At 33.6% G+C, this 13,819-nt stretch overlaps 1 protein-coding gene across 9 annotated transcripts in view; it reads right to left on the reverse strand.

Annotated features, from left to right (window-relative positions):
* Window positions 1-13,819, reverse strand: part of NBEA (neurobeachin) — a 662,067-nt gene that overhangs the window by 543,838 nt on the left and 104,410 nt on the right. For all 9 annotated transcript variants that reach the window (XM_087865187.1, XM_045796974.2, XM_045796975.2 and 6 more), the window contains exons 9-10: window positions 4,584-4,781; window positions 3,816-3,949 (exon numbers count right to left, since the gene is read on the reverse strand). In XM_087865187.1, the coding sequence (XP_087721313.1) occupies window positions 3,816-3,949; window positions 4,584-4,781 (332 nt within the window). The remainder of the gene's footprint in view (window positions 1-3,815; window positions 3,950-4,583; window positions 4,782-13,819) is intronic.

The raw sequence follows: 13,819 nt of genomic DNA on the forward strand, positions 1-13,819 counted from the left end.
AAAGATATGTCAGTTAAAATGTATCTGATCATCCAAATTAAAGGAAAATGATATTTCTAATTTATTGAGTCATTCTGAGATACAAAATACAAAAAAATATGATTACTTCAAGATTAGAGTTTTACTTCTTGAAATAATTTATTAATCATTTGCTCATTCTTTTAGTCATTAGCTATTTATTAAATGTCTAATGAAAGGCAATTTGTTTAGTTATTGCTCTCAATATTCACGGGACTGAGACTGACAAGTCTAATATAAAATAGTACTAGTTCCTGAAGAATGACAAAACATCCAAATGGCTTTGATCACTTGGCAGATTTACTCAAGGTGGTCACAGGGCTTGAGAATCATTATGAATAGAGTGAAATCACGATGGCAACTACAAATTGGCCTAATTTACTTATCAAAAACAGGTAACATCAAAAATACTGTTTGTTATGCCACAAGCTATTTAACTCAGTTCAGTAATATTTATCTACTCATTCTGTTGGTGAATTTTTTTGTGCCATGATAAAAGCTATAAATACGTGTTAAAAGAAAAGGCGACAAAAAGTGTTACTCCTGGAGATTTAAGTAGTAAAGGGGCAGCTATACAAAATTCAAAAACCAGCTAAATAAAAATCACCTTAAACCCTCCCAGGCTGTCTTTGACTTGGTGTTGGCTTCAAAACTTGAGTTAACACATCCTCTATTTTAAGCCACCTTATCTACAGTTCGAACCAGTTTTCATCACTACAACTGAAGTTCAAAATATAAGTCCTAATTAATTACTTACGTCTCTATTGTAAATACTATCATTGATAGAAAGAAGTTCAAATACAAAGTAATTACAGCCCATATTATAACAACAATTTCCAAGATTAATGATATATAATTTTTAAAATATAAAACCATAGTATTAGAGATACTCTTGTAGATCATCTAGCCCATTGTCATGGTAACAAAACCCAGCATGTACTGAGTGCTCACTATAAAGATCTGTTTTTTATCACATTTAATCTAAATAATCCAATGTGCTATTATTATTGCAATTTTATAATGGTGGAAACGGAAGCACAAAATTGTTAACATATTCAAAGTTGCACTAATAATACAGTAAACTCGGGATTTGAACCCAAGTCTGACTTGAAAATCCACACATGTAACAACCATAATACATAGCCTTCATGAAAAAACAAAGCCACAAAAATTCTGCACAAAGCCTATTTATAAAAGCTCCAGAAAATAAGATTATTGCTTCAATAAATTATTTTAATACTAAGCCCCCCTTGTAGGTAAAACTCTTCAAGATTTCTAAGGACAGTACAATAGTGCCACCAGATAAACAATAAAAAGTTTATTAAAAAGGACTACTGAGTGGAGGAAAGAACATGGAACCTAGATGCTTCAGCTTAAAACACGGAAGACAGAAAAGTAACTGATTTTACAGCTTAGCTCAATTTCTCCAAAAGGTAATTAAAAATTACATAATATCATAATTGTTGGCATATGTTTATTATACAAACAGATTTTGAAAAAAAGAATATATCTAATTTTCTCTGGAAATTTAAAAACTTCCAATAGGTTCTCATTCATCTAGAACAACTTAATAATAACTAAAAATAAGGTGATATTTCCTATTTCAAGGTCTCATTCATCTATATGAATTTATGATATAGCCAGAAAACAAGAAATTCTATTGACCCTTGCCCTACAGCTAAGAATCTGGGTTCTTCAAGTAGAGGGAGAAGTCCCATTTAATAACTTGGTTTTAACATTTTAAAAACCAAAAGATTCTATCACTGATGTACACACTTATCTGTAATGGCCCCCTTCAAAACTTGAAATAACAAGACTATTTTACTGATAGATACAATTTTCCACAAAAGAGCCAACCTCAGACATCAAGGGCTTTGACACAATTAATGCAAAGTATTAGATAAGAATTCAAAATAGCACATAACTGAATTTCAGGGTAGCTTGGAATTGGGTATGTATTATTACTAAAAAGGATGGTGATACTTTTCTTATTATATGTTTTCTGTTGGATTTAAACTAAGACATATATAGCACTGCAAAAGTTGAAGTTATTTATTACAGAAAAAAATTAAGATGAATGATACAAAAGAACTAAAAACAAGTAAAAATGAAAATCAGAATGCTGACCCCTTCCATTGTGTTCTATCTCCTGATGAAATAAATAGTTTAAGTACCAAAATATAAACATTAAAATGAGTTTTGAAGACAGGCAATGAAAAATAACCATGTGCCCTGGATGAATGGACCAGATAACCTGTTAAAATATGATTTTAGCACTAAGATTTTATAATAGCTATTCACATAGATATAAATTATTGTGATAGTTTTAGTTATAACATTTTCAAACTATATAATCTTTCTAATTTTTCTTCCCAAAGCAACAAATTCCATTTCAGGTTAAAATGATTATAGACAATATTAATTCATAAGGAATATTTAAATTACACATGGGCGTTTTCTACTGACTACTTCATCCCCAACTTCTTTTCATAGAACTTACTAAGTTTTTAATTACTGATTACAATGTGTATTGGTTCACTCAGATGATTAAGAGCAAAACGTTTTGAATTTAGATCCAGGACTGAAATTTGAGGTTTTATCTTTCTACTAGGCTGATATCCCCCCTGATGAAATTATTTAAGAGCTTATAGCAAAACAGTATCAGAGCAGGGCATGATCTCAGGATTCCTTTTTACTTCAAAGCTGTTTACTTCAAGATTCCAACCTTTACATTGATATAAAAGAAAGCATGACCCATGGATAGGAGCTGGGTGTTATAAATGTACAGGTCACGTTTATACTGTACATAAAGGTGGTCTCTATACCAGGACAATATTATTAGCAATTAAAATAGAATTTTGTTTATAGCGTATTCAGATAATAAATATGAGAAAATCATGTTGTATTTCAATGGAATTTAAATTTATTTTCCCATCTTTGCTTTATTCACTAGGTTTTCCAACAATTCAAAATTGGATGACCCATGAAGAACTGCATGTATATGTGTACATACTAGGGAAGCACTCCTATATTGCTTCTGGAGTAAAAATGAATGTTTACCTATACGATTTTCTCTTTAAATTCTCCAAACATAGCAATGTACAGAGTAAAAATAGTTGTTGAATTCACATTCAACTTCTTATAGAAATGATTCTAAGATATAAAATTAAATCAGCATTTGATGCATGAGGTACATTTTAATAAAAAGAAAGGAAGCTACAGAATTGCACATGAAATAAACCTAATTAGAAAATAACTAAATTTTTATATAAACACAGATATGCCACTGGGTAGATCTGGATTCTCATATATGAACTATATTTAAAGGAAAGCTAATATCAATTAATATTATGCTAGTATTATGATAACATAAGTATAAAATAATACTAATATATAATATATAAATAATGTAACTGTTACCAAATACTGTTTCTTCAGAATAAACTTTACCCTAGTAATTTTGTTTAACAGGATTTCATGGATGATCCAAACCATAAGCATTTCCAAAGGATAAGGTTAGGACTGATATTTTTCCTCGATCTGTATTAAAATCATTCATTATGCAACATCTGGTAAGAAGTTTTGATTTATTATCAAGGAAGTCATTCTTTTATGATTATAAGTGTCAAGTTTAAATATTATGTAAATACATATCTGCCTTAGTCCTAAAGAAACTTTTATTAGTACTTCAGGGATAAAAATCAAATATTATAATGCATTTACACAGCATCGACTATGCCAGGCATAATCTAAGTGTGTAAAAATTACAAGAAATTACACATTTAAAGAAAACTTACCAGACAGTTGTTTCCACTTGACTGTCATTGAGCTGCCGATTGTCCAGTTGGGCAAAAAGTGGAAAAAGCACTTGAATGCCTCCAATTGAATGAATTGCACTATGAATTGAATGTGTTACTATAGCTTTCACATCCTACATTCAAAAACAAAAACGTGTATTAAACTCCTGAAGCATAAAGTTATCACTATTTCCTTGTTCCAAATGACTTTGCAAAAAAATTTAAAAACACAGACATTTAAAATCCCTAAATTATAAAATTTCTAATACACATATAAAATAAAAACTTGAAATATCTTTGCCACTTTTAAATTTGACCCTGAAGTTGAGATTTTTATACTGAAAATATGAAGCTATAAATCAAAAAACAATTTAGAATAAGAAATACTATTAGCAGATTTAAAGATTTTCAAGTAATTTTTATATGGGCGTGTTATACTAGTATATTCTTAAAGCAAAGTATATTTTTGTGTCTAACAACTATCTGTTCAGCTAATCAACTGATTTTATTTCAACGGATACAGAACAGACAAGATAACAGAGACGACAGATTCCCTACTAAGGAGACTGACTAGTCCAGGGTAAAGTATATTGGCAAAAAATAAAAATAAGAAAATAAGGGAAAAGGCAAAAATGTCACTCAAAGAAGTAGAAAACAAAAAGAAAAAGAAATAGGAACTACAGATCTACGGATTAGCCAGGTTTAATATGTAAAATACATACTGTTAATGCTCAATGAGAATATTAAACTAAGCCACTATTCACCTACCTGGAGCATTAGAGCATGTGGGGAATGAACAAAAATTGATGCATTTTCCTTCGGTGATGATTCCAAGCATAGCTGAGCATCGGTGGCCTTAGCATTATATGTAAATGCAATACTACTTGCAAGTTTCCCATCATACAGAACCTGTTTATGATGTTCTGCCAAATGAATGTCACTCTCAGATTTAAATTTGAAGGTGCTCTGAAAAAATAAAACTAAATTAAATACTCTTTTAAAATGTAACATAATAAAACTCTAAAGTTTTAAGGCACAGAAACATTTACAGTAATAGACAATTTGTTTTGACCCTTCCAAGTGTCAGACATTAGCCAGTCGTATTACATTATTTCGTTATTCTCACTTCAATTCTATGAGTTAAAATTTTACTCACCATGTTAATAAACACACTCATATCTGCATATTTTTGTTTTTATTGTTTTTTGATTATTTATAAACTAATTTTATTAGAAAAAATATAAAGCCAGATGTTATTAAATCTGTACCAAAAGGGTTTTGATTTAATACTTCATAATATAAATTTAATCTTTCTAGTTAACACATTCAAAAATATTTACATGAGTAAAAAGCACCTGGTACATGAATTACTTATACAGAAAAATGATTATCATTTAAGACTATGAAAAATGTTTATATGCAAAAATATTTATGTCTCTACTATAAAAAGTATATCAACATATTGAGTAATAATACTGTCCACAAAAGTATCAGAAAGTCATGTTAAACCCAGAAGAAAGCCTCATTAAAACATATCACCACTTTATATAGACAAATAACAAAGACGTACTAGTTGTAACAAGAAAGGTATTGTTAGAAATGGTTAGAATTTCTCTGCAGATATAAACCTGACAAAGACAAATAATATTTAACCTTTGCAAAAATCACATGATATGACTATTATTATTATTTTCAACTTACAACTATGAAAACTGAATGTCAGGGAGATTAAGATCTGGAAGGGAGAATGCCAAGACACAATGTCAAGTCTTCTGACTCATAGTCAGTATTAATGAATTAATGGTAAAGTGATCTGGATTATAATCCAGACTCTACCACTAATTATCTCTAGACCTTTATTTAATAAGTGTCAAAGAAATCATTTAACCAATGTGGCCTCATTTCATTACTTTAATGTTACAGTAAGATTAAACCAAACGTTCCAAACTGTACAGGAGCCAAACAGATATGTGTATAAATGAAGCAGGCCACATGGGGATTTCTTCATATTAGACAGTGCATGTCCTGTTTAAAGTGTCCCTCAATGCTCAGCTCAAGTCAATTATTGTACCATGTTGCCAGTTCTTCAATATTTTTCAGAAGAAACATGAACTCTAGACTTCTTTATAAAATCACCTAATTTGTAATTTAATGCAAATGTTTAAAAACACTGTGCAGACCAAACATGTCAGGCCAAATTTAGCCCATTTTCTACTTTTAAACTAGTATCAGAGAGCCTCCCTTCCTTGAACTCGGGCGCAAACCATTTATTAGACATCTACCAACAAAGAGTAACATGAATAAATGAAAAGTTGTATATATGTGGCTATGGATGGTACTTTTTGTCTTCTAAAGGTAAGCACGTTTACATATTTTGATATAAGTAATAAGCTAACAAAATTGCAGTACTTTGGATCAAACATTGCTTTCTCTTCTCAATTAAATGGAATGTAGAACTTTATCTGCCACCTCAGAGTTTCAAAATTTAATTTGTTTATGTAACTCACAGATTCATACTTCCTAATCTAGAGGTAACAGTTGGGCTTAACACATGTTCTGGTTTAAAATAAAGATTGTATTTCAGTCCTTCTTGCACTAAAGAATAGGTGACAAGTACAATAAAAAGAATTTTTTAAAAAGTAATATCTGAATAAAATTATGAGTTAACTATACTAGGTAGTAATATTGGCAACATAAAACCAATTTAATTTGCCTTCTTCACTGGTTGCCTTGGTATTAAAAAATAAACACTTTAATAGGTATTTAGGTAGAATTATACATGCGCAAATGTTTAATATTTATGTTTCTATTCCAATCATTTGAAGTAAAATTTCACAAATAGATTATTTACTTACGTTGCAAAGCACTGATCAAAAGCAGATTTAATTATTTTTGGAGGAGTAAGACATATGAGTTAGTTTGTAGAAATAAAAGCATTTAATTGAGGGAATTTTGAGGAAGAGTATATATGTTATTAAAACACTGGAGAAGCAGACCAAATAACGAAGAGGGGAGTCAAGGAGTTGGATGACCCAAGGGCAAGCTGTTTAATCAAGTAGAGTAGTGGTGCTTCCTTATGTTGATGATATTATACCAAGAAAAGCAATGTGTAAATGATGGGAATAGCAACTGGAGGAAAAGGAACATACGGTCTAGCCAGTAGAGCTACATTGTATTAAGGAATTTTTCGGATTTGACAAAAACAATGGCAAAAAAAGCAAAAATCAACCAGGGGACCAGCGGGCTACATCAAACTAAAAAGCTTCTGCACAGCTATGGACACCACCAACAAAATGAAAAAGCAAGCTATCAAATAGGAGAAAATATCTGCAAATCATATACCTGATAAGGGGTTAATATCCAAAATATATAAAAATCTCGTACAATTCAACACCAAAAAAAAAAAAAATCTGATTTAAAAATAGGCAGAGGACCTGAATAGACATCTTTTCAAAAAAGACATATAGATGGCCAACTGACACATGAAAAAATGCTTGATATCGCTAATTAGGGGAATACAAATCAAAACCACAATGAGCTATCACCTCACACCTGTTAGAATGGCTATTACCAAAAAGACAAGATATAACAAGTGTTTTCAAGGATGTGGAGGAAAGAGAATTCTTTTGCACTGTTGGTGGGAATGTAAATGCAACAACTATGGAAAACGATATGACATGTTCTCAAAAACTTAAAAACTGGGGCACCTGGGTGGCTCAGACGGTCGAGGGTCTTGGTTTTGGCTCAGGTTATAGTCTCGGGGTCTGGGATTGAGCCCTACCTTGGGCTCTGTGCTCAAGTGGAGTCTGTTTGGGATTCTCTCCCTCTTCTTCTGCCCCTCCCCCCCACACACACACAAACACGTGCGTGGCTCTCCCTCTCTCAAATAAATTTTTAAAACTTAAAAAATTTTATTAAAAAAACTTAAAGATAGAACTGCCATATGATCTGCAATTCCACTTCTAGATATTTATCCCAAAAAATAAAACATTAATTCAAAAAATATATGTACCCCCATGTTCACTGCAGCATTATTTATAATAGCCAAAACATGGAAGCAACCTATGTGTCCACAGATGAATAAATGGATAAAGCAAATGTGGTATGTATATGTATATATACAATGGGATGTTATTCAGCCATAAAAAAGAATGAAATCATGCCCTTTGAACACCATATGGACCTTGAGGGCATTTTGCTAGGTGAAATAAGTCAGAGAAAGACCAATATTATATGACCTTACATATATGTGGAATCTCAAACAAAGAACTCATAGATACAAAGAATGACGACAGAAGGAAGGTGTCGGTAGATAAATTGGTAAAGATAGTCAAAGAGTATAAACTTCTACTTTTAAGATGAGTAATTCTGAAGATACAATATACAAAATGTTGATTAGAGTTAATAATACTTTATTGTATATTTGGAAGTTCCTAAGAGAGATTTAGAAGTTTTCAGTACACCCTAAAAATTGACTATGTGAGGTAATGGATGTGCCAACTAACCTTATCGTGGTAATCATTTCACAATATATACATATATCAAATCATTACACTGTATGCTTTAAATTAATACAATGTCATGTGTCAATTATATCTCAGTAAAACTTGAATAAAAGCTCTGAGATTTAAAAAAGTAAAATTATTGTATTGCCAGTTTTACACAATGCAACAAATAGTTAAAAACATTAGATTCACAATCAGTTAGAATTAAGTCTGAATCCCTACTCTATTACTAACTGTGTATCCATCCACAAGTTATTTACCTCTCATCTGTTACACACCTAACAGATAAAATAAGCAAATAGAGTACTTTGAACAATACATAGATCTTTAAAAGCAACTCAGAATGGTAGCTGTTATTACTATGTCCTTTTCTACTTAGTATTATACAAATATTTTTCTATGTTCAATTATTCTTCATAAATGTCACTCATAAAACATTCACCATAAATTTTATGTAATGGTATATTGCACTTATGATAGTGAACATTCAGGTATCTGTAACACAGTTGTTTGAGGCAAAGCCACATTGAGTATAACCCTAATCACCCAAACTGGAATTACTTAACATGAGTATGAGAAAATGTTCCAGAACACTGCTAAATGCAACCAAATTAAGTTTACCTAATTGCTGCAAAAGCAGAGACTTGTTATTTTCTAATACTAATGTCTGAAAATGCGTATATGGCAATACCTATTGTTCTTCCAGGATCACTGTGACAAGTATTGCTGATTTTAATAGGTAATGACATTGCAACATTCGATGAATTATGTTTCCTGACATATAACTAAGAGAATGTTACCTGCTGTATATTGTAGAATTTCCCCTTCAAAATGAATAATCCATCTGAATTCATTAAAAATAATTCAGACTCTAATATCTACATTTCCAAACTTCTCTAGGAAAATACATAAATAGGATCAATCCATTCTTTTGCTACAGTTTTTTTTTTATAATTCCAAATGGCTGGAAAATCAAAATTCACTATTTTGATATTCAAAATCTTCAATAACTTGGTTTCAACCTATCATAATCATCCTCACATTCCACTATAAACCACTCAGCCTACCTACTCTGTATTCTGTCATGAAGCTATGCCTGATTGTGGATTAAACCATAAACATATCCTACACTTCCTTGCTTCTACCCTGTAATCATGCCCCCTCTCTCACATTCTATCATCATGTCCTGCTCATCCCCTGAAATTTATGTATTTTTCAAGAACCACAAAAACTTTTTCTACAAAGAGTTCCTAAAGCCTTTGTAGCTGAAATTAATCATCCTTCCACAAAACTTTTTTTTTTAAAGATTTTATTTACTTATGTGACAGAGAGATAGCCAGCGAGAGAGGAAACACAGCAGGGGGAGTGGGAGAGGAAGGCTCAGAGCGGCTCAGAGCGGAGGAGCCCGATATGGGACTCGATCCCAGTACACCAGGATCACGCCCTGAGCCGAAGGCAGACGCTTTAACGACTGCGCTACCCAGGCGCCCCTCCACAAAACTTTTTTTTCCTTTCGGGTACACATATCAACTTTCAATTATAAACATATAGGGATATAATTATTCTCATAAAGAGTATAAACTTGATCATTTTTAACCCTAAGAGCTTAGAACAGTTCCTTGAATATAATAAATATTTGATATACTGATGAATTTTATTCAATTGCATGCCCTACAATCATTACTACCACTTCTTAATAAGCAAATATTAAAGAAAAGATTATAGTCACAAACATGTCAACAAATGGCAAATATATCAGCACAGAAAATTTCAGTGCATGAGTCAGTACTTCAACACAGTGGACAATTGTTCACCCAATCAAATCTTCTTTTTGAAGATTTATTTGAGAGAGAGAGAGAGAGAGAGAACGCGCGCGCATGCATGCGTGCACGCAAGCAGGAGGAGGAGCAGAGGGAGAGAGAGAAGCCGACGCCCCCTGAACGCAGAGCCTGAGATATGGCGCTCGATCCTAGGACCTTAGATCATGACCTGAAGTCAGACACTTAACTGACTGAGCCACCCAGGTGCCCCCACCCAATCAAATCTTTAAAAATTATGATAATGGCAGAAATACCAAGTATCAGCATTTTAACTACAACATTTCAAATATTAAATAAGAGAAACACATCACTGATACCAACCAATATCTCAGAGAAATATTTAACATGATACTGAGAAACTAATTTCAAATTAAGTAATCATTTGCCAATATTAAGCAATTTCCTGTACCTCATTCTTCTAATATGAATAAGTTTTAAATATGCATGCAGTTGCACAGAAGAATGGATACTGTGATAGGCTAGAAATTTAAAAAAATTAAACTGCAAAAGCAATATTATATAATCTTAAAAGATACACTTTGTAGAAATGATCTGGTTGGACACATGTATAACTAACTATAATCCAGTAGAGTAAAACTCCAAAATTTCTATCACTACTGTCATTCATTTGTATGATAATTACTGAGCACTGAAGGATGTGGAAATAAACCACCTCTCACTGGGTTGACACTCCATAGTCTCAAACAACTGTGTAACCTCTACTGCCTCTCTTCTGCTACTAGTTAACACCTTCTTCCTCCTAGGGCTCATGGAGCCTCCCCCTGTAAATGACAGCCCTACACTCGGCAAAGAATGCACAGGAAACCCTCAGAAAGACTTCGGCCCTTACCCCAACAGCTTGCTCCTTTTTTGCCCCCTGCTCTGTATATTTTAGCTATTTCAAGCTAGCCTGAACTCTGATCTCAACATCCTCAGTTCAGCTGCCTCCACAGCTAAAATATGGGAAAATATTTTTATTGGCCCCAGCCAGATATCAAGGGTGAATACCAAGCTCATCTTAAATATATTCCTACACTCAAGGATCTCAGGCCTGTGCTGTGTATTGACAAGTGTCAAAAACAGATGTTTTGTACATATTGCCCATTTTTATAGTTATTTACAGTAGTACGGCACATTCAGTAGCAGTTACTCCGACATGGGCAAAATCAGAAATCAGGTTGAACATTTTTTTTCTTTAAAGATTTTTATTTCTTTGACAGAGAGAGACAGCCAGCGAGAGAGGGAACACAAGCAGGGGGAGTGGGAGAGGAAGAAGCAGACTCCTAATGGAGGACCCTGATGTGGGGCTCATCCCAGAACACTGGGATCACGCCCTGAACCGAAGGCAGACGCTTAACGACTGTGCCACCCAGGCGCCCCCGAACACTTTCTGAAATTAATTAAGCCAACACTTATTTCTTGTCTTTTTATTTTAGCCATTCTGACTAAAGGTGTAAAGTGATATCTAACTGGTTTTGATTTGCATTTCCCTGATGATTAGTGATGTTGAGCATCTTCTCCTGTGTCTGTTGGCCATCTTTATGTCTTATTTGAAAAAAGTCTATTCAGGTCCTCTGCCCATTTTTTTTTAATGTTTTTTTATTATATTATGTTAGTCACCATACAGTACATCCCTGGTTTTTGATGTAAAGTTCGATGATTCATTAGTTGCGTATAACACCCAGTGCACCATGCAATACGTGCCCTCCTTACTACCCATCACCAGCCTATCCCATTCCCCCACCCCCCTCCCCTCTGAAGCCCTCAGTGTGTTTCTCAGAGTCCATAGTCTCTCATGCTTCGTTCTCCCTTCTGATTACCCCTCCTTCTTTATCCCTTTCTTCCCCTACTGATCTTCCTAGTTCTTATGTTCCATAGATGAGAGAAATCATATGATAATTGTCTTTCTCTGCTTGACTTATTTCACTTAGCATTATCTCCTCCAGTGCCGTCCATGTTGCAGCAAATGTTGAGAACTCGTTCTTTCTGATAGCTGAATAATATTCCATTGTATATATGGACCACAACTTCTTAATCCAGTCATCTGTTGAAGGGCATCTCGGTTTCTTCCATGATTTAGCAATTGTGGACAATGCTGCTATGAACATTGGGGTGCATATGGCCCTTCTCTTCACTACATCTGTATCTTTGGGGTAAATACCCAGCAGTGCAATGGCTGGATCATAGGGTAGCTCAATTTTTAACTTTTTAAGGGACCTCCGCACTGTTTTCCAGAGTGGCTGTACCAACTTGCATTCCCACCAACAATGTAGGAGGGATCCCCTTTCTCCACATCCTCTCCAGCAATTCTTGTTTTTTGCCTTGTCAATTTTTGCCTCTGCCCATTTTTTAACTGGATTGTTTTTTTGGACTTGAGTTGCATGAGTTCCTCATACATTTTGAATATTAACCTCTTATCAGATATATAATTTGTGAATATCTTCTCTCATTCAATAGGTTGCCTTTTCATTTTGTTGGTGGTTTCCTTCACTGTGCAAAAACCTTCTATTTTGATGTAGTCCTAATACTTTATTTTTGCTTTTGTTTCCCTTGCCTTAGGAGACATATCTAGGAAAATGTCGCAAAGGCAATGTCAGAAAAAATACCCCTTGTGTTCTCTTCAAGGATTTTTAAAGTTTTCAGGTCTCACGTTTAGGTCTTTACTCCATTTTGAGTTTTTGAGTTTATTCTCAGCCACTGTAGAAAACAAGTATGGAGGGTTCTCAAAAAAATTAAAAATAGAAATACCCCATAATCTAGTAATTCCACTACTGAGTATCTACCCAATGAAAATGAATTTGGAAAGATATATGCACCCCTATGTTTACTGCAGCATTATTTATAATAGCCAAGATATGGAAGATGATGGTTGTTAGAGGGGAGCACGATGGAGGGATGGGGAAAATGGGTAAAAGGGACAACAGATACAAGCTTCCAGTAATGGAATGAATAAGTCACAGGAATAAAAGGCACGGCATTAAGAATATAGTCAATGATATTATAATAGTGATGTATGGTGACAAATGGTAGCTATAGTTGTACTGAACATTGTGTAATGTATAAACTTGTCAAATCACTATGTTGTTCACCTAAAATGTATGTAACATTGTGTCTACTCTACTCAAATAAAAATTTAAGAAATTTTATAATTGGATAGCCTTTAAAAGATTGTTTTGCAAATTCCAATTGTCACCCCCCGGGGGGAAAAAATCAATTACAGATTAGAAGTTTCATAAGCCTGGGGCACCTGGGTGGCAGAGCGGTTAAGCGTCTGCCTTCGGCTCAGGGCGTGATCCCGGCGTTATGGGATCGAGCCCCACATCAGGCTCCTCTGCTATGAGCCTGCTTCCTCTCCCACTCCCCCTGCTTGTGTTCCCTCTCTCGCTGGCTGTCTCTATCTCTGTCAAATAAATAAATAAAATCTTTAAAAAAAAAAAAAAGAAGTTTCATAAGCCTGACTGAACTGGTTTTAAAACTATCCTCTCTATGAAGCACTTCTCAGTTCCTACAATCAGAATCCGAAATTTCCATGATCCCATTGGACTTACTGTCCTCAGATTATATCATGATTATAAATTCAACGAACTTCACTTTTTAGCTTTCTGTATGTTTTTCTCTCTTACTTGGTTATAAGTTCCTTAAAGGTAATTTACAGCTTTGCCTGTTCCATAATGATAAT

Source organism: Ursus americanus, chromosome 10 (assembly GCF_024610735.1).
Source record: "Ursus americanus isolate L20-20 chromosome 10, mUrsAme1.1.p, whole genome shotgun sequence".
Taxonomy (NCBI): Eukaryota; Metazoa; Chordata; class Mammalia; order Carnivora; family Ursidae; genus Ursus; species Ursus americanus.